We start from the raw sequence: 24,722 nt of genomic DNA, 5'->3' as shown, positions 1-24,722 counted from the left end.
CTGAATCACTCTGCAAAGTAACTAGTAACTAAAGTTATCAAACAAATGTAGAGGGGTAAAAAGCAATCGATGGGAAGCATAAAGTAGCAGAACATGTAAATACTCATGTAGCTACAGTACAAGTAACTCAAAACTGTAATTGAGTATAGTACTTGAGTACTTAGTTACTCTCCATCACTACATATAAGTTGCATCAGGACTTCCTGCTCACTGGTGCTTTTTTTCTGTTTTTCGGCCCTGGCCCTCAGACAACCTGAGTCCGCCTGTGAGTCGTAGTCGTGTGAAGCAGGAGACATCTTGAGCTCATTTTTGGGAGAAGGAGATGAGATTGAACTTTTGATGGAAAAAACAAAAACAAAACATGAGACACATTGCATTACACAGCAAGGGTGTCTTTAAGAATTTAAAGTTTTCCAAGGGCTTTAAAAAAAATAGTCAAATGATTCATAATCTAATGATTCACTTTTTATTTAGGTGTTCAACACATTTGTGCACTAACATCCACATGCTGTGCCTGCTGTGTCACCATAGAGATAAATCTAATCACTTGTAAATCTAATGACTAACATACAGATAATGTCAGTGGCCCATGTGATGTAAATGACACACCACAGCCCGCTGAGTCAACACCAGCCTCCCTTCATAACACACGAGCAAAGGTTGTGACTGCAGGACGGAAACAATGTTGAGGACCCACCCACCTCCGGGCTGCTAAATCCTCCCCGCTAGTACTCCCCTGCTCGTCTCTTCCTGGATCGGAAACCCGTATCACACAAGTAAGTATGCTAAATCTTTCTGTTTTTGGACTGCGAAATGTTCGTCCTACCTTGCACTGCTTTACATCTGGCATCGAAGTTCAACAAAGTGCTCCGATGGGATCTGCTTTAGCTTTCGTCCCCGCAGGAGGAATGTCATTAGGAAATTAGCCTCGCCCAATTAAACGGACACAGCCGCTGCCGAGCTGTTTAACGGGAACGTTGCTCAACTTTGGTTTTTTTTTTTTAAATCAAAAACTCTTAAAATGGCTTCCTGATACTTTAAACTATACCTGCCTTACGTGTTAAATAGTCTGTGACGGTAGCTTAGGTGTTGTGGATGCTAGCTAAATGCTAATCAGTATGTAAACTTCCTCCGAGAGGATTATGCAACGTTAACGAACCGTTGAGTCGGCTCAAGCTCTCGGACATCAAAGATGAAGATGGGGTGACGTTAAATATTAGCCAGACTTCGTAGCATATGAAGTTTAGAGTCGACATTTTACTGTAGACAGAAAATCTGCCAATGTAAAACCTTATCTTAGCTATCCAGTTGGCGAGTTGATAAAATCGCAGGCCTGTGATGCTTAGTGAAAGTCTGTGTTTTGCTGCTTTCAAGTGCATTATGTAAAAGTAAGCTCCAGGCGTGAATGTGTACACACTCGCGATTTTAACGCGTAAACATGAAGTGTAATATAATATAACAACAACAACAACAGCAGCTGTCTGTTGGTGATTACTGGTTTGCTTATAATTAAGAAGTCTGTGACGTACATTATTAAAATCCTGCCGCGCATTTTAATTGTTCTTATTTAAGATTAAAAAAATATTAACAATCCAAACGCAACGAACAAAACTACGAGATGGCTAAATGTCATTGACCGCTGGGATGATTATGTGTAATAAAGAAGCGGATTTGAACCTTCACCCTCATATTTATTGCATCCGTGGGTTGTAAATCTCTGATGTGATGGAGGGTCTTATATTTTCGATTACACTTGAAAGCCTCATCAGTGCCTACAAGGGTCCAAAGGAGAAGGCTGGAAACTAACAGGGGAGTGTCAACAATCAGACGTCCTTCATGAGGTCACTTCTACACACACTGTGTACATGTGTGTGTATGAAATCAGGATACACTTAAATGTAATATTTAACAAAACTCAGTTGCATCTGAATAATGTTTTTACAGCTGAATTGTCTTTGTATGCCTGTAAATAAGTTGTACATGTAGTCAGAGAGTGATCTATTTGTAACATTCAGGTGGCTTTACACTGTAAGGAAAAACTTACCTTACAGAGCCTGATGGCCTCACTGTGTTGTCCAAAAAAACCTTGATTCCTCACAGTAACTGGTTTCTTGTGTGCATGTAAACAAAGTGAATTTACAGCCTGCCATTACAGCACACAAACCTGCAGCTGTAATTGGTATTTTGCTTCGTTATGGGTCGACACGGTGGCACCTGAACAGTTCCAACAAAAATGACTTTCATGAAACGGGGATTTCATGTGTGACCGAAAAGGCCACCGCTAGTTTTGCATTATTCAGTGTTTGCTCTGGTGGTTTTCGAAGTAAAGGGGAAGGGAAACTTGACACAGTAACACTGTCAAAAACAATGAGCAGTTCTCATCATATGTCATGCATTAAGGATCAAGATGGAAGTCGTGGGTTTCTGTCGTCATAATGGAGATGTGGTCAAACACTGTGGAGTGTGGTCGGCAGAAAAACCCATGTCACGTCCTTGTCTGAAGTTGTAGCTTATTCATTAACTTATAGAAGATGTAAGTGAAGGATAGAGCGTTTTAGGGCGGCACTAAAAGGGTGCAGCCAGGGTGAGGGGTTGGGTATCAGTTTGTGCTATTTTTAGAGCACTGTTTGAAAATTCCATACTAATAAGAGATTAAACCTCCACCCCAATACCTCCTGGGCCATTGAACGTCCTATCACTGGAGCAGAGAGATTTTACACCCTGTTCAGACCTTTCTTTCAACATCCGTCCTGAGCTCTATGTAAAGGTGTGAATGCCCTCAGGATGCATTTGACATTTGATCACTCAGACCACATTCAGAGCTGTTTGCGCTCTCTAACCCACCCAAGGTTAGCAAAACGTGTTTATGAACAAACTGTCTGTTTCAACTGATCCGACCAGAACTAGAAACTGAAATATCCCCAGACTTCCTTAATAAATCGCACATTTTTAAGAGTTGTTGAGTGAGGAGAAACTGAAAAAACTGTTTTGAAACGGCTGTAGCAAATTGTAAATCATTCATTGCCTTCTTGTGAATTCGGCATTAAATGCTCTACATAATGTTGTTGCTGAAATGACACTTTGTGTAAAGTGTCACGTGGAGAAAGTCACCAGACTCCATCTAAAAATCGCTCAATTTTGTGAGTTGTTAATGTAGGAGAAGCTTTATGAAGTTTGTGAAACACTGTCTACAACACTTTCTTAAACATTTAGGCCTTCTTGTTAATTCGGCAAATGTTATACCTGAAGATATTAATTTCTCTGTGTAAAAAACACAGTATCCGTTTATTCCGTTGATGTACGTGTTTATTTGGTCTCTCAAGACACATATTGATACCAATTGATGGATGATTTTAAAAACAATTAAGCTGACATTTCTGGAAAAGGTCCTGCAGGTGAAAAAGAACCATGCTGGCCCTCATACATCACAGTAACCACCTACACCTTCATGTCACCTCCAGGTTCTAAAAAATGAGCTACCCAGGATACCCTCCTCAGTCCGGGGGATACCCACCACAGGCTGGTGGTGGCTACCCTCCAGCGCAAGGCGGCTACCCTCCAGCACAAGGCGGATATCCTCCAGCGCAAGGCGGATATCCTCCAGCGCAAGGCGGCTACCCTCCAGCGCAGGGTGGCTACCCACCAGCAGCAGGCGGCTACCCTCCAGCAGCAGGAGGCTACCCCCCACAGGGAGGCGGATACCCAAACCAGGCCGGTGGTGGTTACCCTCCCGCAGCGGGTGGTTATCCCCCAGCAGCAGGAGGCTTCCCTCCCCAGGCTGGTGGTTACCCTGCCCAAGCTGGAGGCTTCCCTCCTCAAGCAGGAGGATACCAGCAGCCGCAGCCAGGAGCAGGAGGTTATCCCTCCATGCCTCCAGCAGGTGAGTCATGAGGATTTGCATCCAAAAGATATTTATAGTGTTTGTTCTTAAAATGAATTGCGTTTCGAATGTTATGTCAATATTTTCTTTGCAGGCGGTGGAGGCTGGGGTGCAGCACCAAGTGGCTATGGAGCGGTTCGTAAATTCTTTCCTCATTCCTCACCACTGCCACCACTGATAACATATGGACCGACTTAAGCTAAATCTCTTGTTTGCTTAAATCACCTTATCTTCACCAGTCCATCTTGAACCTTATTAGCTCTATATGAAATTTGTCGCCGTGGACTTGGCACTTACAGCTGTCTTCTGTTTGCAGCCAGGAGGAGCTCAGCAGGGATACCCAGGGGGTCCTGCACCGGGCCAGCCCATGCCAAGTTACCCAGGAGCCCCCGCGAACCCACAAATGCCTGCATATGGAAGTGGAGCTCCGTCCAACCCTCAGGCACCTGCCATTCATGTAAGATGCATTTGTCTTCATCCTATGACATACCACCACAAACACCTTTATAACTGCTGTATTTCATCTTCTGATGTTTTTATTTCTTATGTTTTTTATTTCATAGAAAGGGTACCGGGGTTCTTTGAAAGACTTTCCAGGGGCTGATCCACTGAGGGATGTCGAAGTGCTTCGGAAAGCTATGAAGGGTTTTGGTCAGTATCTGGTTTTTATATGAAAATGCCAAACTTGATGAGCAATGTATTCGCACATTCCCCCTTTTTTTCAACAACTTTCCCAACTTTTCAACAGGCACTGACGAGAACGCCATTATTGAACTTCTGGGAAGTCGTACCAACAAGCAGAGGGTTCCAATGGTTGCAGCCTATAAAACTACTTATGGGAAGGTACATTTTCTAATATTTTGTTACAAATATTTTCCAGTTGGATGTCATTTGTTGCTTCTCAGTGGCTATGTTTACATGCACAAAATATCCCAGTTTTTGCCTTTATTTAGAAAAAAAGAATATATACCTACTAAGGTGTTTACATGCCCAATGACTAGAAACATACTACTAAAATTACATCAGCTATGCATATTCATGCCCTAACATGTCGTTTATCACAACAGCCGGAGAGGCTTATTTTGTCCGTGGGAATATAGCCTCCCTCTTTCATTCCTACAGCCTTCTGAGCAGAAATGTGGGCTTCTCTTTCCGGCATGCATCTCTACCCCAGCCTTGCAAGCTGTTAGCTAGTTATTTTGTCTAAAACGCATCTGTGACAACTGACAGAGCTGACAGTAAACAGGCAAGAGGCTGTGAGCCACAAACTACGGTATAAACCCCAGTTGAGATGCATAATACATTTGCGTTGTATACATGTCCAAAGAATGCGCCTAAAACCTGAAAAAGTATCAACTTATCCCACATGTCTTGATTGGAAACTGCTACAGGCCTAATTCTGAATAAGAGTGGAAAACAAGTGTGCATGTAATCATAGTCACTGACTCCATATGGTACCTATATTTAGGCCGACTTTGCTCTCATGGGTTTTGTTTGTCTTTGTTTTGTTTTTTCTGTTTTTGTCCCTTCAGGATTTACTCCGTGATCTGAAGTCTGAGCTCACTGGAAACTTTGAGAAGCTGGTTCTTGCCATGATGATGACCCCTGCACAGTTTGACGCAGCCGAACTCAGAGAAGCTATAAAGGTTGGAAGCTCGAGTTGTTGTCTCAGCAGATCCTTCAATTTTGGTCTCCTAGTCCAAACCACATTGTGTGACTCATCATGTAGTTGGAAAATAAGAACAAAAATAATCCTCTAAGTGCAAGTGAAGGCTAGACGAGTTGAGACTAGAGTCATGGCTGATGACCAATGAACGTTCTCCACTTTTACTTTATGAAGCAGGTGTGTCTTTAAATGTTGCACTAAGGCTTTTCTATGCTTCTTTTTTTTTCCTCAGGGTGCAGGAACTGATGAAGCCTGTCTGATTGAGATTCTGTCGTCCCGCTCCAATGCAGACATTCATGAAATCACCAGAATCTACAAAGCTGGTGAGTTCTGAGCACGACGTTGTCTACATTTTTGTAAAAAGGATGAAGCCATGTTATTGTCTGTTTTCCAACATTACATTTGTTTTATAGAAACGGCAACAAAACAATCGCTGAAATTGTGTTGAGCTAACCCTATATTTTAAATAAATAATCATTTTTAACTTCATAAACACCTTTAGAGCTGGATTACTTTCTGTACTATTAAAACATTGATTGACAAAAAGAAGTTAAAATAGAAATTTTAGTATCATAGACAGGATTCATAAAGTTTGTAAAAAATAAAGGCTTATCGTAGGAATACGCTTTAATTTTGAATATAATCCTTGAAAAACGCTTGATTTTCAATATAATCTGGTGTTTTATCTCCACAGTCAATCATGCAACACAAAAATCTTTTAATATTTGAAATGAACCATCCCATCTTAAATGATTAAATCAAAACGTACAATCACAGTTAATATAAACAACTGGTAAAATAAACCAAGTGACGATATGAATTGATATATATGGGTATAAAGGAATTCTGTAAACTTTATTTTTCACTATTGCAATTCTACTGTCTTACAAAACTTTACGAATCCTGATAGACAGACAGCCCACCCCACATGTGATGATCATTATTCAAAATCCAAAATAGTCTTGTGTTTGTTGTTAGAAGGTTAGTTTTTGATGAAAGGTAGTGTGACTACCCTGTGTTTGAACTTTGATGATGGATTATGAAAAAGTGGTGACATAGCAAGATGCAAATGTTATGCAAATGAATATATTTACCTAAAAAGCAACGCCCTCCCTTCTTTCCAGAGTACGGGAAGAGCCTGGAGGACGCCATCAGCAGCGACACCTCCGGTCACTTCCGCAGACTCCTGGTCTCTCTCTGCCAGGTAACTGCTGCGTATTTTACACTGATTCATAATGAGCTCTCTGTAAACATACTGAAATCCGTCATGTGAACTTGACGTGTTGACTCTGTCAGTGTAGTCTGCCCACATAATGTATGATTAATGAGCATGTGTCTTAATCTATCCAGGGAAATCGTGACGAACGCGAGACTGTTGACATCGCCATGGCCAAACAGGACGCTCAGGTTTGAAATTGCTTATTTGTTGTAACACTGATAAACGAGCATGGATGTGCTCCATTTTGAATTAACGTGTTTCTGTGTGTCCGACAGAAACTGTATGCTGCTGGGGAAAATAAAGTTGGAACTGATGAGTCTCAGTTTAATGCCATCCTGTGTGCTCGCAGCAAGCCTCACCTCCGTGCAGGTGTGTAAAATCAACACTGTTGAACTTCCACAAGAATATCTCCATCTCTTGAAGTTCAACATAATACTTCTGCCTCTGCTTTCCCTGTGTCGTAACTGCACATGTTGACCCTTTTTTCACCTAGGATTTCAAATATTATGGTTTTCTCACCTGTGTTTCTTTTCTTTATCAGTCTTCCAGGAGTACCAGCAGATGTGTGGGCGAGAGATTGAAAAGAGTATCTGCAGGGAAATGTCTGGAAACTTGGAGTCTGGCATGGTGGCTGTGGGTACGTTCCTTTGGTCTTTTTTTTTTTTTTTTTTCCAAACCTAGCTTTCCAAAAAAACATGCTGAACTTTGAAGTTTATGTTGAAGTCATGCGGCAGACGTTTGTTTCGAAAGGGTTTCCTGGAAGGAAAATGTCCTGCAGATGCAAACATGCTGTTGTTTGACCTAAATACCTTTTTAATACCTGATTATTGATCAAAAGCAAATGATGGATTGATAGACTGATTTTACTGTTTATTAATGTTGTTGTTGTTGTTGTTTTCTTTTTAACTTATGTTAAGTGTCTTTGAGTACCATGAAAGGTATATATAGTAAATAAAATGTATTATTCTTCTTATTAAGACTTAAAGGAAAAGTTCACCCAAAAATGAAAATTCAGTCATTATCTACTCACCCCCATGCTGATGGAAAGTTGGGTGAAGTTTCGTAGTTGAGTATCTAAAGTGGCCCGTACGTGCAAGAACCAATTAGACCAATGAAAGGAAGCCAGTTTGGAATATCTTAGAATAAATGTTGGGTTTCATCCATATATGTGCTCTCTTGAAATGCAGTGAAGATCAGATGAAAAAGTGTAGTTGGTGTTGTACAAAAAAGTTTTTCACAAATTAAAAATGGCAGAAACAAAAGAACAATGACACAACAAAAACTTCTGACACAACAAAACCTTTTTTTTTATTATTCGACTGCCTTATATTTGAATGAAAGTAAGCGTCAGCCTCAAGAAAGCCTCATTCAAGACTAATCTGGTCACATCTTCTCCTTTTTCCCAGTGAAATGCATCAAGGACACCCCTGTCTACTTCGCAGAAAGGCTCCACAAGGCCATGCAGGTACGCCTGTTCTTTATCATCACATTTTCTTCTTAAGGTTTCCTGCACTGACAGAGAAGAAGATTTCACTGTCGCAGTCACTGAAGTGTCACATTGTGTTGTGTTGACAGGGAGCAGGCACCAAGGACACAACCCTGATCCGTGTCATGGTGTCCCGCTCTGAGGTCGACATGCTGGACGTCAGACAGGCGTATACGAGGACTTACGGAAAGTCACTGTACACTGCCATCTCAGTAAGTCCCACAAAACACTTTTTTTTTGTTTTTCCTTTTATAGATGATACATTTGAACTATATATTGATTATTTTGTTGTTGTTTTTTTAGGGTGATACCTCCGGGGATTACAAGAAGCTGCTATTGAAGCTGTGTGGTGGTAGCGACTAAATGGAAAGGAAGGCAACACTTCATGAGGACACAATGCATGTCCACACTGAAACAATGTTATAGGACCTTATATCACCCCTGATGCATGTAGTTAAAGTTAGTTTTCCTATAACATTAATCAATAATTATTACTTTTGTATTTTTGACATGGTTTGTTTTGCTACTGTATTGTAGTAGATGATTGCCAAATAGTAAATATATATTAATATGAATATTTTTTAAAGGAGCAGTGGATAGCTTTGCCATTTGTGGGTAGAAGGTGGAGTCTTAAGCAAATAGTGGGTGCCTAAAATTTCACACTTATTATAATTAAGAAAATTGTTAAATTATATATACAAAAAAACTATAGTAACTACAGTAGAAAAGTATGTCCAACAAACTGGTGAACTTCAAATCTGCTTCAGATTGTATTGATGATTACAGAAACTGTATTTGGAGGAAAGAAAAATGCAGAACAAGAACGTGTATCTCATTTATCTCATGTATAAAGGACATGTACGAGGAAGCATTATGCAATAAGGGTGTCATGATTTTATTTCAAAATCGATCAACTAGAGCATTCGATTTCAACTATCGAAATCAAAAGCAAGATCAGCGATTCTCTTAGTATATTAGGTGTGTGTCTGAAGAAGAACACACGCGTTGCAAAAAGCAAGGTGAAGAAACTCAGGCTGTTGCTATAAAGTTTCTTCCCTTCTGCCATCTTAAAACTCTTCTTCTTGTTTTTTTGGGATTAACAGTTTGTTCCCAATTGACTTTAGACTACGCTCCAGAAAAAAATGGCGGTTATTTCTTCACAAAACAAGACTCGATAGTCCAACAATGGCGTAGCCGTCGGTGCTGGAAAAAACATTTAAAACTGAAACGAATCCTGACACCCTTATTTAACACAACACTTTAAACATACCTTATTAACTGTGTTACTGACATAAATTGTACCTCGCTGCCAATCATTTCAACTAGGGATGCACGGTATGGATTTTTTTCCAGCCGATACCTTTTTATGGCCGATACCGATAAGATAACAGAGAGCTTCACATTTTTGTTCCTAATCTGTAGTTTATGCACACCTGAGGGTAAGAAAAGCTAACATGTATTAAGCCAAGAGGGATGATTTAATATTTCAGAGCTCTAATAAGTTTTGTTGTTAAACCTGGAATACGTAGTTTTAGACTGCAATCACTTTGTCTCCTCCGAAAGTGTAAAAAGAACGTCCACACCACAGCATGCAGCAGTTTGATGTCATGAGAGCGACAACAGCATGCTGCGCTCGTTCTTCTTCTGTGTTTAAATGCGAATGCCACCACCTATTGCATTGGAGTGTGTAGATGCTGTACTTGTCAGTGAAAGCGATTTGGCTCTATTCCCAATAATGTATCGGCTCAAACAGTATATATCGTGCATCCCTAATTTCAACTGTGTAAGTAAATATATACAAAGTTGCGTGAGACTATTGTGCAAGTGTTAGCAAATGAAGTGTAACTGAGTCTCATGCAGAATACATATGAACATTTAATGCTCGTGTAACTCACAGTTAAATTCCAGGTAATTTTTGAATGTAAGAAATGAAGCTAAGCGAAAGGCGTCTCCTCTAAACTAACCGGAGTTTAACTCCAGCTTGCAAGTCTATGCAATTTAGCTGTTCACTTTATATCCACTTTAAAAGACTCTTCTTCATCTTCTTTCATCTTGAAATGTTTCAAGTTGTTCAACATTTATAGACAGTGTTGCCTTTTTGCTGAAAGCCAAAGCCTAAAGACAGAAAATATGTGCCTTTTTGTCGGGGCTGCTGTGTAAACTGTTTGAAACTAGTGGCTCTTTCACTGTGCTTTATCTTGCAAACAATCATTATCACATCCGTATGGCTGCAGAAATGTAATTCTCAATAATTCTGTTTACAGTTTGTCCAGTGATCTATTCTGGTGTGTGTGTTTCGCTGCCAGTAGAGGGCTCTTTGTGCACATGAAGTGTCATATCTCATGTCTGTGTGATTGTTTTGCCTGCTGACTTAGAGTTCTGCTTTGATCTGAATATCCGTTGCACTAACTCTACTTTGCAATCATCCTTGTAACAGGATAATGGCTGAAATTCAATGGATGCATTTTTAGTATTCCAACATTGTGCCATTTGATAGTTCCAGTCTTCTGAGACTTACAAACAGCCACTTCTCATTTCAATAAAAATGAAAAAAAACATTTAGGCATATCCGGATTGTCTTTGTTAAATGGGATCATGTGTTTTGCATGAAACATGGACTGTGGTTTTTCTGCACTGAGCCGGAACACAATGAGCAATTTGCATTTCAAAGCCAGTCTCATTCTCAGCACCTTGGTCTGGATTACGACGAGTGAGTCAACCATCCTCAGAGTGTCACGAGCTGCACGTTCTGTTAAAAGGTGCGAGTAATGTGGCTTATGTAAGCGATGTCTCTTTGCAGTTGCGTTGCACTCAAGTGATATGGCGCAGAGAGCTTTTCTCAGGGCTATAAATAGTGTCCATATTGGAGACACGGATGTCCTAAAATCTTCTTTATGTTGTGCTCACTGGCCTCAAAAGTGCAGCCTCAGAGGGGCTGTGACGGGGAGACAAATGACTCCACCGAGCCTCACTTCGTCTACACCTTTCTCACATCACAGTCCACACAAACACTCTCAAAACGAAAAGCTCCCACAAGCAAGACTGAGGACAAAAAAGGATGAATATTTGATGTTTGTATTTGTGGTTTTTCCTCTCTCGAGCTGAGACTGCTTTCCTTGATACCTGCTGAAATATATAGGCCAAATCAGTGGGGGGTTCTCCCATTTGGCTTTTATATTTAAAGACAAAACAGAGCACTTCCCTGATCCGGATTTCTAGAGAAAGTGCTTTAATTATTAACAAGTGGACGTGAAAGCAGGATGCTGCGCCCTGTCTGGGAACCATGTAGAGGGATGCACAGTCTTAATGGAGATGTCAGCACATGTGCGTATATGGGAGTCGTGTGAATCAATAGTATCTGTCTGCGTCATCAGTACGAGGGAGATGGGAGCTGTGAAGGTCAGCCTTTGATTGTACTCCCTGGAGCTTTCTCTTCCTCTCTTAAACGACAATCTAAAGGGTTTTGATTTGAATTTTGAGTGGTTTGTTGCAAGAAAATGTGACTCGAGTGTGAAATGGCCACCATGGCTGCCACGTGGTAATTTTTGCAATGGCTCCATATCTTAAAATGTGCAGGACTGCAAACTGTACAACTGCACCAAGTTTCATGCTTCTATGAAAAACTGAAAGATTTTTTCACATATCACCTGCACTACAGTGGCTAAATTGCATTGTGGGTAATGTAGGCACCATGTTTTGAAAAGCAGTCCTCTGGTCTAACATTGCAATACTATAACACTCATTATGTTTTTGACAGTTTAAAAACAAATTATCAAAGCGATACAGCAGAACCAGAGACATCGCCTTTTTTTATTCTACACTTGGTGCCTACATTACCCACAATGCAACTTAGCCGCTGAGTGACATCACTGGAGGCAATTTAGTAGATTAAATGAAGCTTCCTCTGGAGCCACAAAAGACTCTATACTCCTTTTTTCATATATGCAGGCGTACTCCCCAAGACCTATAAACACACTTTAATATGCAAAATTAGTGGAGTTACCCTTTAAAAGTGGTTATAACAGAGAATTAAATCCAATAATCACAAAAAGAAATGCCATCTTTCACCTGTTACTTTTGTTTTCTATGGTATTTCTGAAGAAAACTGCGAACACAGACTAAAAATGAAGAGATACCTAAATGAAGCACCAACACTACGTCTCATTAAAGGTTTGGCTCACAGACAGATTAAACATAATCTCCTGAAAAATCAAATTCTGCGAATCTATTGAGATTAGTCCACATTTTCACCTTAATTGACACCCCCCCTGTCTCAGACCTCTAATGTTAATAATCTTACAGACAATCAGTAAAAGTAAGTTTTGACCAAATTGTTGATTTGCAGTGGATTTTCTCCAGCCGTCCAATGAGGAGTGTGCGGTTAAGTGACATTTGGTTGCCAGGGACGTAATCCCGCTTTAAACTTCATGAGTGCATATAAGCAAATTACAAACCCGAGGATTAGATGAACAACACATAATGAGATGTAGCAGCAGATATCACTATCCGGCCTGCAGAGCTGCAGCCTGCACGGCTTGAGGATCACCGACTGATATTTGACAAAATAAGAGAATAATACCCGTCCAACCTGTTCCCTTTTGTTTGTGTATGCAGCCTGCGTACCTCCAGCCGAAGAGGCTTTGAAGAAGAGCAGCAAAAGAAGACAACATATCGGTCTGTGAAAGGCTTCAGCTTACTGTTTTCACTTCAAAACAACAGCAAGAGTTTGGTGTGAGAGCCTCCAGTGTGATGGTTTTAGGAATTTACATAATTCCCAAACATTCCAAGTAGTGTTCTTGTTTGGCGCCAAATGGATTTTCACTGCAGGAAAAATAAATTAGTTGAGTTGTTACATAACCACCTACATTGTTAAAGCTGTGCTGAACTTAAGTGGGTGAAATGTATAGGCACACAGTGTACAGTATTAAGCTTTAAAGCCAGGCCCTGTGTGCACTAGCTGCCTCCAAATGAGAGTCACAATCCTCATAAAGGCAATACACAGAAGCCCCTTAATAATACAGAGTACTGTCAAGCAATTAGAATAAATGATCCCAAAGCAGATTTTCAGCATCTCCACAGTTCAGCTGTCTGCACAGAGGCTACAGATAAGCACGTAGATAATCCTGCATATATTTTCATTGTCTGCATTTAGATCATTTGTTTCTTAAGGATATCGGTCTTATATGTTGCTGCCTCCTTTGAGATCCGGTGGATTATGTGGAGCAGAAGAAAGCTCACAGAGCGGGGCAGATGTGTCAGGGGACAATCCAGACGAGGAACACGCAACTATATGATTTAGAGGTATACGGTCGGCTCTGAAAAGAGGTAAAATAATGAAATACAAGCTATTGGATTCCACTTCTAATAAAATAACACCCTATCAGAGGTGCATAATGTATATCGATAACTGGACGTGCTGAACAGATAAGGCTTTGGGAGGCAGAGCCCAAATCAATAAATGCATGATTCCTGATGATGTAATATTTACACAACTGCCTACCTATAAAGATGGTTTGCTCCATTGTTCACCAACTGAAAGAAAACACTGTATTTCTGTGTAGTACGTGTATATTTACCCTGATACCATGTGGCGTCAACATGCAATATTATGATAATGAGTTTAACTGTAAGATATAAGAGATAAAGGAGATTAAAAATACAATACAAATATACAATACAAATACAAATCCATTTATGTGACATTTTATCAATTCCAATTTTTATTCCCTGGCAGCAAAAATAAGGTTCACAGAATTAGACTATAAAATTCAAAGAAATAAAATTCAACTGCTAACTAAAGTATGGAAACTCTTAATTATTAGAAATATATCATTTAACCTTTACTTTGAAAGCTTTTATTTTGGAATTTAGTCACCATTTCCTGAGGGGTGGTGGTGTGTTTGGGGGGCCTCAGTTCATCAGTATTTTGATGTCCCACTTCTGAATACAGTACTCAAGTACTGTACTTAAGTACAAGTGCAAAAACAATGCAAAACTGTTGTGCAACACTGACTGAAGACCAAAAATAACATCCTAGAGGAATATTGGCTAAACAATAGTGGAATAAGTACATAATTTAAGTAAAAGTAGCAATAGCACAGTGTAAAAATACTCCCTTACATTTAAAAGTCTTGCATTCAAAATGTAACTGAAATAAGAAGTATCAAACTACATTTAAAAGTACAAGTGAAAGTACTCATTATGCAGCCTGCCCCATTTCAGAGCGTAGAGTGACCTCTAGTAATAATACATCATAGTTACATTACATCATAAAATGACTAATTTTCCAGTCTGAAATGTAGTGAAGAAGAAGTATAAACTACCATAATATAGAAGTACTCAGGTATGTACGTCAATATTGTACTTCAGTCGAAATACTTACTTAAATACTGCTCACGGTGGCCATTTTACTGCATAATCAATACTTTTAACCCAACTTTGATATTTCAGGTACCAGACAATTTGTCATAATACTTTTTTGTGACATTACAACGTCCTCAAAGTATACTCGTTAACTGTAATATGTTGTAATATTTTCTTAATGCGACTTTAAGTAAAAGTAGCAAAAGCACGGTGTAATAGTACTCATACCACTAAGCAAAGTAACTTATCAGATAAAAGTAATGGAGTAGAAATTACAATGTTCCAGTCTGAAATGTAGTGGAGTAGAAGTATAAAGTAGCATAATATGGAAATACTCAAGTATGTATGCCAATATTGTACTTCAATCAAATACTTGAATAAATGTACTTAGTTACTTTGCACAGTGGCCATTTTACTGCATAACATAATACTTTTGATATTTTAGGTACCACACAGTGTGTACTAATACTTTTTTTGTGACACTGTAACATCCTAAAAGTACATTGTTACCTGTAATATATTGTAATAGTGTCTTGATGGGACTTTACAGTGTGGAGGAGCCAGGTGCGTCCACAGCCGAAGCCCCGCCCACCTTTACCTTAAATGTCCATTGCACGGAAATATGATTGGCACAGAGCTACAGCTGCTCTGAACGGTGAGCCATGGCGGAGTTAGTCGTCTGACAGAGAGGAGGGAGCTCGTCAAGAGTTTCTTTTTTGTTTTTTTTACACTTCGCAAACATGTCGAAACAACTTGTTTTGAGGACGTTAGCGTCTCCGTGGCGTCAACACAGCGGAGCTTAAAGAGGCACACACGTCTTTTTTCTCTCTCTCTCTCTCGGTCGGGGAGGACGAAGCCGCGGTTGGGAAAATGTGTTGTCATCTTCGCGCAGTCAACAGCCTTGGGCAACAAATATGGCTACTTCTTGTGTATCCTTCAGTTCGGGTTGAAAACCGTCCCGACCGGGCCGAGCAGGGTAGTCTCGAGGAGTCGCTACCGCAGTAAAGTAGAAGTCGACCCGGACAGAAAGATTAAGAAAAAAGCTGGAGGGTTTTTTTTTGTGTGTGTGTGAGTGTGTGTCCCCGTTTAACCGCCGCCGACGAGATGGAGCCCAAACATAAAGAGTTGTTGGAGAAATGTTACCAGAACTTGGTGGAGTCGATAACAGATGCGGACCGAGTGGTGGATGTGTTGGCTCACTGCGGGACCCTCAGCCAGTCTGAACGCTACGAGCTGGGACACAACTGCTCCTCCAACTCGGAAAAAGTGGACCTGCTCCTGAAGATACTCACAAGTAAGGACAGAGACCATTTCGCGGAGTTTTGCTCGGCTCTGGAGAAGACGCACCCTCACCTGCACTCGGTGCTGCTGAATGGTATCGGACCAGTGGATCACAACACGACTGGTGAGAAGCCTGATAATTAACTATAACTATAAGTAAGCTGCAGAGTACTTGTGCATAAGAGTTAGATCAGTATGTGTAGGTCCATAAGTGATGTATCTTTTTAGAGGACTGTTTTTTTGGTTCTGATCCAGCCCGTCTTCGATCCTGATGTAACATTAGAGGTATTGACCATATGACAACTTTGATGAAGGGCATGCCTTTTCCTTTGGGCAACAATAAAGAGGGGGAGAGAGGCTGTACAATCATGTGACCTGATGCTTATTTACACTCACACTACTGTGCTTGTTTCCTTTGCCATGTCACTAAAAGCACAGGCTGCCAGCCCCTGTGTGAAAGCATTTAATGGACCTAAAAAAGACTCACAAACAATCAATGTAGTGGCAGCAGGGGGGCTGCCTGTGCGTGAATCAATAACCCACACTGTCAAAGTCAAATGAATGAGTGGAGGAATTAAATGGGTGTTAATGCACACAGTAGCTGAAAGATGTGTCTTGGTACAAAAACAGCTCCCCAACTAATAATTGTTTTCACTATCAATGAGTCTGTAAATGACTTGATTTATTGTGTTGAGTCACTGTTTGTGTTACGAAGAGGCCTTCACAAATCACATAGAGACCGAAGTGCTTTCTGGCCGGGCAGTTTATCAATATTTTATTGTTATCGTGATTTGAGCCGAGATATGGTCTTAAAATTTGGGATATCATTCTCTAGTGATGTTGCATAAGTGTTGTTTTAGTCATAATACCCACATTATCGATGATACTGGAATTTCTAACCTCGATACAATACCTTGAAAGACATCGTTATTCGATACCGCTAGGAATAACCGACACAACATTGAGGGCATAAAATTATAAGATGAATACAACAAGGCTTGTGTACTGTGAGTTAAGCACAAGCTAAGTTAATTTACTTCTGAGGATGATATTTCCTTGTTTTTGACAATAAAAGTGTTTCAATAGTGAAAAATTAACCACTTTCAGCCCAGAGTGACCTTTTCAAATTGCTTCTTTTGTCCGATCAACAGCTCAAAACCAAATGATGCTCAGTTTACCGTCAAATCAGGCAGACAAATGCAGCAAATGCACACAAGTGAGAAGCTGGATGCAGGAGTTAACTTCTTTGACAGGTCGAATGTCTTGTTTTGTCCGAACAGCAAACCAAAAAACAGTTCACAACAAAACAGAGAAAGGCATCACATCCTCACATGTGAGTTTTTCTAGTAAAATAGATTCAGAATAACGTTTTTCATGATTAAAAATTTAAGGAAATGTACACAGAGGTCAACAGGTGCATTAAATTCTTATACTACTGTATATGTTCTGTAGAGTTTACAGTATTTTGTTTCAAGTGGTTAAGTATAAATAAAAAAGCTTTATTACACACTGACATTAGATTTAATGTGCTAACATGCCACAAATTTCACCGTCATGCTTTATTATTTCGCCAATAGCAGTGAGTTTGTTTCTTCACTAAAAACAAACATGTTATAGATGATGCAGTGCTAAGATGGCACATTAATCAGCCTCCCGTTTACATCTCATAGGATGTATTTCCTCTGCAGTTCATTCAGTGTGATGTGAGTTCATCTGTCCTGTTTTTCTCCCAAAAATACACCATCTATTCCTCGAAATGTGTTTTTCTCCCTCACAGCTAAGTCCTAAAGACTGTTTTTATGATGCTAATAAATGTGTCATCAAATTCAGCGTAAGCCAAACCGGTGATGATTTATGTCCCCAAATTTGTCACTTTAAGCACTAAATCCTTCATTCATATGTAGCGTATGTATATTCAGCAGCAGCAGCAGCAGCAGCCAGCATTGGCACACGGTCCTTGCTCAGCACCTCTGCTGCACCTTTGCATTTCAAAAGCGACATTTGCATCGCCGGTTACTTTGTTCGCTCTCAGCTATCGTGTCATACTCAGTGAGCTGAATGGTGAGGTGTTAATTATGCATTTATTCTGCCCTCATTATTTATAAAGAGAACTGAAGCTACAGAGTGAGTCTGTTTTTCTAAGCTTTTTCATTTTTGCGCCACATTTCCCAAATCGTGCACCGTGTCTAAAAAGTGAGCACTGATAGGCTTCCTGCCTGCTGGAGAGGATTGTACACGAGCGTGTTCTGGGCTGGTCGGGTGTAGTCTGCAGCAGCTCCCTGTTGGTAGTCACACAGGACGCAAATGGGCTGAGCTGCTTTTTTGCTACTGGGCGGACAGGTTCCTCCACTGCGAAGCCACAAGAAGGGCCTTTCCCCAGCAAAACAGAAGCCTGTTACAGCGCTTGGTTTTGTAAGATATGCAGCAGCCTGATGGAGCTACTCCCCAGTCACCCAGAGTCCCAGAGGTTTGAGAGCTGGATCATGTTTGAAATCAAAACAAGGTTAACGAGTGAGAGCTTCGTTAGTTAACCCCAGCTGGCTAGTCAACAAACAGAGATGCTAAAAGTAGCTGATGGAAATGATCACTGAGCTGCAAGCATTTCACTGTGATGTGAATATGATGCATGCCTATACAGTACATATCCCAGAAGGCTTGTTTGTTTTTTATGTTTTTTATATGACCATAGCTTCAAGGCTTGACAGTAAACGCCTTTTTGTTTACAGAGTGTACTTACCTTTTCTGGCAGAACAATAACATGACGCCAGCAAATCAAAAGGGTGTGTATTGTTGCTGACGTGCTCACTTGGCTGTGTAGATGCAAATTAATACTGGATGATAGGTAGCAGGATATGTTTTCTTTATAGTTTCCTCCCGTCTTGATCTTCTCCCTATTAACGAGCAAAGAAGTATGCACCCTTTTTTTTGGCAGTGGATCTTAGCTTTTACCACAGATGCTAGTTAGCATTTTACTCCAGAATCAAAACAAACTTGTAGCTGTTTGATTCCCACGATTGAGTCTCATCAGTCTTATGTTGCGGTGGCTTTCAAAGGGTATTTTTTCCATACAATAAAAACAAGAGTCTGCAGCAACGCTAGCGACTCTGTGAGGCTGTAGAAATCAGAGCTGTTTGATAAACCAAAGTTATGGACACATATTCTGACCTGATGGACCTGAGGATCACCAAAGTTCACAAAGATAATTAAAGGGGCTCTGTTGAAGTTCTGTGTTGTGTTGGAAGCTGGCCCTTTGTTTATGCGAGCAGACTAATGTCACATCCTTTGGCCTGTTGTGGCAAATCTGAGTCCTTAAACAAATCGTCTACTGGCTTGTATAGGCAACCGAGAAAATAGTTAATAATGCATGTCAGTTTCTTCCAGTTTATACGTAAAGCCCCTTTAATGTCTGCACCAAATTGCATGGAAATTTTTGTTGAGACATTTCGCTCTGAATCACAAATGTCAACCTGCTGGAGGCGCTGGTTTAATTCTCTGGACACCAGGAATGTCAAATTTCATGGCAGTCCATTAGAGGTCGACCAATTTATTGGTCTGGCCGATTAATCAGCACGGATACGACGTTTTCATCAGCTGAACTTTGCTCCAATAGTGGCCGAGTAGTGGTCCACCAGCCATGTGGGGACATACATCACCAATTTTTACATTATATTTTGATATTTATTACTTTGACTTAGATGATCAATTCAACAGTTAAATGATTTTCACACATCAAAGTCTATTTACAGGTCCTGTGTATGTGAAAAGATATCTGTGGCTCTAGAGGGATCTACCTGATAAATCGCCATTAAATGCTGACTTTTTGAATGCTTACTTGCTCAGCTACAGCAGGAAAAGCACAGGTGGTAGTAATAAGTTTAATGATGGCTGTAAATTGAGCATGCTGGCCAATTGTCTCCCGTCTCATTGGGACCCTTGAATGGAAAGTAATTCTATTAATAGCACCTGTGCTTTTCCTGCTGTGACAAGTCAAATTAGGTTGACACAACTTTACAAATTGAACACTCTATGCTTGTTTATCTCTTCTTGAATGTGCAGAAAACGTCTGACTTCAGCTTTAAACAGTGATGAATTCACAGATATCTGTTGATTTTATTTTGCCCTCTGAATGTTTCGTTTTATGACTTCCACAGTATCCTTATCAACAGACACTTCCTGGACCTGCTGGATTAATGAATAAGAAAATATGACCTTGTTATGGACACGTACCGCATAAGAAATATTTCAGCTTTGACATCTAAACTTGTAGAACCGTCAGATCTGAGGAAGAACTCAAGCCCATTTTAGAAAAGATATCAACCCAAATAAGATACTTGAGCGGTGAGGGTCTGACCCGCAGCGAGGTCCAGGTCACTTGACTTCCACGGAGCAGAAAAGTGAGCAAGCTATGACACAGTGAACCTTGCCCATTGAGACACTCTCTGCTCAAACAGAGTCATGGGAAACTTAAGCTAGAGCGAGAACAAAGAGAGCTTGATCCATGGGATGCCACGGTTCCTGAGGCACATCAGTCTTTTTTTTTTCTCTTTCAGCTCTTTGCTGGGAAAAAGAGGGGTGAGCCATGTTAGCTGGGCTGCTTCCAGTCTTAATCAAACTCATAGTCTCCTTTAGCTAGTGGGAACCGAGCCAGCCAGGGATTGATTTAGAGTACTGAGACGTGGGTAAACAGAATCGTTTGTCATGCTCCCGCTCCGAGTCGAGCTGCTAGACTTTACATCAGGGGTGGAAGTTGCTGATTTAACCGAACTAAAAAGCTGCTCATCCCACGGCCAAGTTGTATCTCAGTAAATGTGCACTGCTGGCTGTTTGATCTCAAAGACTTGTGTAGTCTGTTTAACATTTTAAGCCCCATTAAAAATTCCTTTTTATTTCTGACAGTGTTAAAGGAGGAAATGTGTGGAGGTGCTCTGATTCATATTCAATAGAAAAAGTAATTTTTATGGATTGATTTGAATTAAATGAATCAAACCATGTGTATGTTTAGAAAACTAGAGGCCAGTCGACTGAAGATGCAATAGTTAATTTATTAATCGATTAGTTGACAACTATTAAATTAATCTAACCATTTTGATTATCGATCAGTTTGAGTAATTTTTCAAAGGAAAACAAAACGTCAGAATTCTCTGATTTCAGCTTCTTAAATGTGAATATTTTACATTTTCTTTACTCCTCTGTGACAGTAAACTGAATACCTTTGGGTTGTGGATGAAACAGGACATTCAGGGATGTCATCTTGGGCTTTGGAAAACTCTGACCGACATTTTTCAACATTTTCTGACATTTTATAGACAAAAAACGAATGGATTAATCGGGAATATTATCAACATTGACAAAGAAAATAATCGACTAGTTTCAGTCCTAGTTGATACTGGATATTTGAGGCAGATATTGATATTTGAGGCTAAATCAGAAGATCTTAACACTAAACACAAACATGGCAAACATTCGATATGCATCCTTTTATTTATTTTTATTCTTTTTGTGTGTGTTTGTTTAAGAGTTGTGGCCATCATATGTCCTGACAGTTGAAGAATAAGCCTCTCCAGAGAACAAACCATGTAATGGTGACTCTGAGTTAGAGCTGTAACAGTAAATGGATCAGTAAACTAATCCATCCTTAGAAAATTAAACAACTATTTTGTTTTGATAAGTCATAAAATACTAAACTCTGGCTGGTTCCAGCTCTTCCATGGTTTTGGGTTTGCTTTTCTTGGTCCGACAAAACAAAGTTTAGAGTTTAGGTACTTATGATTGGCATTTTTCACTCTTCCACTCATCATGTAAAAAGATAATGAAAATAATTGTTAGTTTAAGTGACATCATCATAACTGCAAGAAGCTAACATTTGTTTACTAACACAATTTGCGAATTACTAACTTTTCTCGAGAACATGCACAACCGCTCAAAAGTTTGGGGTCATCAGATGGGTTGCCAAATGAGTAGACTTTCATCCACTGCACGAAGGTCTGCACAGTTACAGCCCTGCAGACCTTCGGCATTCGAGCTGTCAATTAGTTGAGGTAATCTTGCGAAAACAATAACATTTCTAAGTGACTCGAAACTTTTGAGCGGTAGTGTTTGCCATCAGATTAATATAAAAGATGCTGTATTTTATAAAATTTTGGCTTTTACTTATTAATCTAAAAATAATCAATAGATCCACCAAAGATGGAAAAACAATTGTTCCTTCGGATTCTTTTCAAGAAGGACTTTGATGTTTCTTTTCCAAGTAAGACAATCTTCTCCATAGTACTTACAGTGTTGTTCTGAGGCTTCCTTTCTATACAGTTAATTTTGAATCACTGTAGGCTATAAAAGAAGGGGCTTTCACAGGGGGGGAACTGTGTGATGTTGTCAGAGGAGATAAAAGGAGAAGCTCTGGGGCTGCAGCCTCTTTGGGGCCCTGGCTAGTCAGTATTCAAGCTCCCTGCCCAACTGATAATTAGCCACACTCTGCTGTCAGCCCACAGGCCCGTCATCCCAACTTGGGGAAAGTCCCACCTTATTATGCCTCCGGCTGGCCTTTTTTTCCAGTAAAGGCCCCTGAATGTAACCTAAGCCACAGAGCCTTGATGTGCCATACAATACAGCAGATAATCATCTTACTATAATGCAGACATGCTCGAGTACACTCACAGCTGACTTTAATGTTTTGTTCGTCTCGCAGGGTCCACTTACAGCATCTTGTCCACCATGCCATCGGATTCGGAAAGCAGCAGCTCTCTCAGCAGCTTAGGTGAGTGTGGCGCTCACGGTGGCGTTCAGGTGTCGGCTGTAGAAATGTCTAAAAAAAGAACATTATCTTCTTTGGAAACAAACAACAAGTGCGTGCAAAGGAACGAACCTCAGAACAGATTCTGCTGATAGTTTTTGTCAAATAATAGTCAGACGTTGGTCGCCTGTTTACACTCTGAGCACATGCAAGTGATTACACAGATGTGAGAAGGATTTAGTAACACACACACACAGCGACCTGTTTCATTTAGTCATTCTCTGAGGGAAACAGAGCTCTAATCTCAGTCAGTAGGGCGATTCCTGTCATAAGCACTGCGGTTAATGAGTACAACAATGAGGTAGATAAATAATGAAGTAGAATATTAAACTGATTTTTGGCGGCATGAATGTGAACAATGATCTCAAAGGTGTTTTCTTGTTGCGTTCTGTAAATGAATGTGTAAATGTTTGGTCCAGTAGCTGCAACAAAGAGCTCTTGCCTATGATTAGTTAATATTTAGACCAGGTAAGTTCAGACTCTTGAGCCTTTTGAGTACACTAGTCTTGTGTCTGCGGCTTCATTTTGATTTTCTAGTTTCGTTTCATTGACTATAGTTTAGTGAAAGCACATTTCAGTTGTATTCTATTAGCTTACTTGAGCGTTTTCAATAAATCAGTGGGGCTGCACAAATTTCCCCCCATCCTCTGAGCTCTGTGAACAGCCCATGCCACCAGTGACATGCTGACTCACACAGGTACGCCCGGTCAAGCCTCCTCCCCACCGCCTGCCCACATGGACAGTCACCAGGTGAACGAGAAGATGGAGACGGTCCTGTTCCAGCTCAGGCATGTAACGCGTGAGAGGGACGAACTACGCAAACGTCTGGCCCTCTCCTCACCTGGAACCACCTTCGATGAGTGCAGGTACTGTTCTGATCTCGCGCACCTGAGTGCATGTTTTCCTAAAGCAAACATTGACAGAAAGGGGGCAGTGATCCCGTGTATACCTGCCCTCTGCGGATAAAGACATGTTGCCTTGTTCATCTTTTAAAAGCAACAAAAAACAAGCGAGCTGAGGTAGTATGTGACGCAAAATCGTCTTAAAATATGCCCAACTCTGTAAAACAAGGGGTAAGCATACAATTTTAATGATGCCTCTCTTCCCCGGTGTTCCCGTAAGCACAAAGTTTGTATGATGTTTAACACGCTCTTGCTTCTCTCATCCTCCCATGTGGCGTCTCAAAACTCAATTTTGTCTTCCCCTCTCTGTGAAATAGACCAAACTCAAAAGCAGGTCATGACTATGAGCGTCTGAAGCTTCAGTGCATGAAGGCGATGGCAGACCTGCAATCCCTACAGAACCAGCACAGCACCACCCTGAAGAGGTGCGAGGAGGCTGTGAAGAAAGCAGACTTCTACCAGTGAGTGGAAAAGCCTACTACAGGGCCTTTTGTAAATTTTTTAACAGCCGGCGCATTTGTGCTGTATGCATTTGCCCTCCGCCTGCAGGGTTTTAGCTCGTATTCAGTTCCTTCCTCTGACATATTCGCAGCAGATTGCATAGAACAGATTTTATTTTTGTGGGAGTAATAGGGATGAGGCCTTTATACCAGCCGGAAAGCTGATGAGTTAAGCCTCGAAAAAATCCTCACATCCCTTCATCAATTTAATTTCATCTTTCTTAATAAAAAGATGTTTTTTTTATTGTCTTCTAGGCAGCATAAATCCAGAGTCATCTTTTCAGAGCAAAGGTTGAGAGCGGGGACTGAATTACTTCCCTATAAATAATGCCCTTGAAGAGTTCATGCCAAAGTGTGGCTCTGTAATCATCATCATCATCATCATCTGAACGCTGTCTGCATGGCACGGCATCTGTGCCATGAGGATAATGCTATGAACAGAGCATTTGTTGCCCCGTGAAATAAGCTGTGCCGAGGCGACGCGGAGCAGGAGGCCGGCACATTTGTGTGATTCAGTGATGCCATACTGTCTCCAAAGTGTAGGGGGACCGACATCTGGCCCCAACGCAAACAGACAGATGAAGGATTATTGCCATGTTTAAGCCTCTCCTTCTGAACTCTGTTTGCACATCAGA

General features: G+C 40.6%; 2 protein-coding genes across 4 annotated transcripts in view; both read left to right on the top strand.

Moving 5' to 3' along the window:
• Positions 1-596: 596 nt before the first annotated feature.
• Positions 597-9,125, top strand: LOC141015166 (annexin A4-like). Its single transcript, XM_073489113.1, has 15 exons — positions 597-776; positions 3,462-3,880; positions 3,975-4,015; positions 4,197-4,337; positions 4,444-4,531; positions 4,629-4,723; positions 5,413-5,526; positions 5,779-5,869; positions 6,671-6,750; positions 6,897-6,953; positions 7,041-7,134; positions 7,307-7,402; positions 8,172-8,230; positions 8,341-8,463; positions 8,555-9,125. The coding sequence occupies exons 2-15, from the start codon at positions 3,472-3,474 to the stop codon at positions 8,612-8,614; spliced, it is 1,548 nt and encodes a 515-aa protein (XP_073345214.1). The 5' UTR covers positions 597-776; positions 3,462-3,471; the 3' UTR covers positions 8,615-9,125.
• A 6,165-nt stretch (positions 9,126-15,290) lies between these two features.
• LOC141015307 (disks large homolog 5-like) overlaps positions 15,291-24,722 on the top strand; it is a 35,960-nt gene continuing 26,528 nt past the window's right edge. For 2 of the 3 annotated variants that reach the window (XM_073489298.1, XM_073489296.1), the window contains exons 1-4: positions 15,291-16,019; positions 22,581-22,649; positions 23,383-23,551; positions 23,905-24,048. In XM_073489298.1, the coding sequence (XP_073345399.1) occupies positions 15,719-16,019; positions 22,581-22,649; positions 23,383-23,551; positions 23,905-24,048 (683 nt within the window). In that variant the 5' untranslated portion in view covers positions 15,291-15,718. The remainder of the gene's footprint in view (positions 16,020-22,580; positions 22,650-23,382; positions 23,552-23,904; positions 24,049-24,722) is intronic. The other variant, XM_073489297.1, reaches the window with a different exon arrangement.

Source organism: Pagrus major, chromosome 20 (assembly GCF_040436345.1).
Source record: "Pagrus major chromosome 20, Pma_NU_1.0".
NCBI classification, from domain to species: domain Eukaryota; kingdom Metazoa; phylum Chordata; class Actinopteri; order Spariformes; family Sparidae; genus Pagrus; species Pagrus major.
The sequence above is the reverse complement of the archived record's forward strand: the minus strand, read 5'-3'. Positions and strand labels throughout refer to the sequence as shown.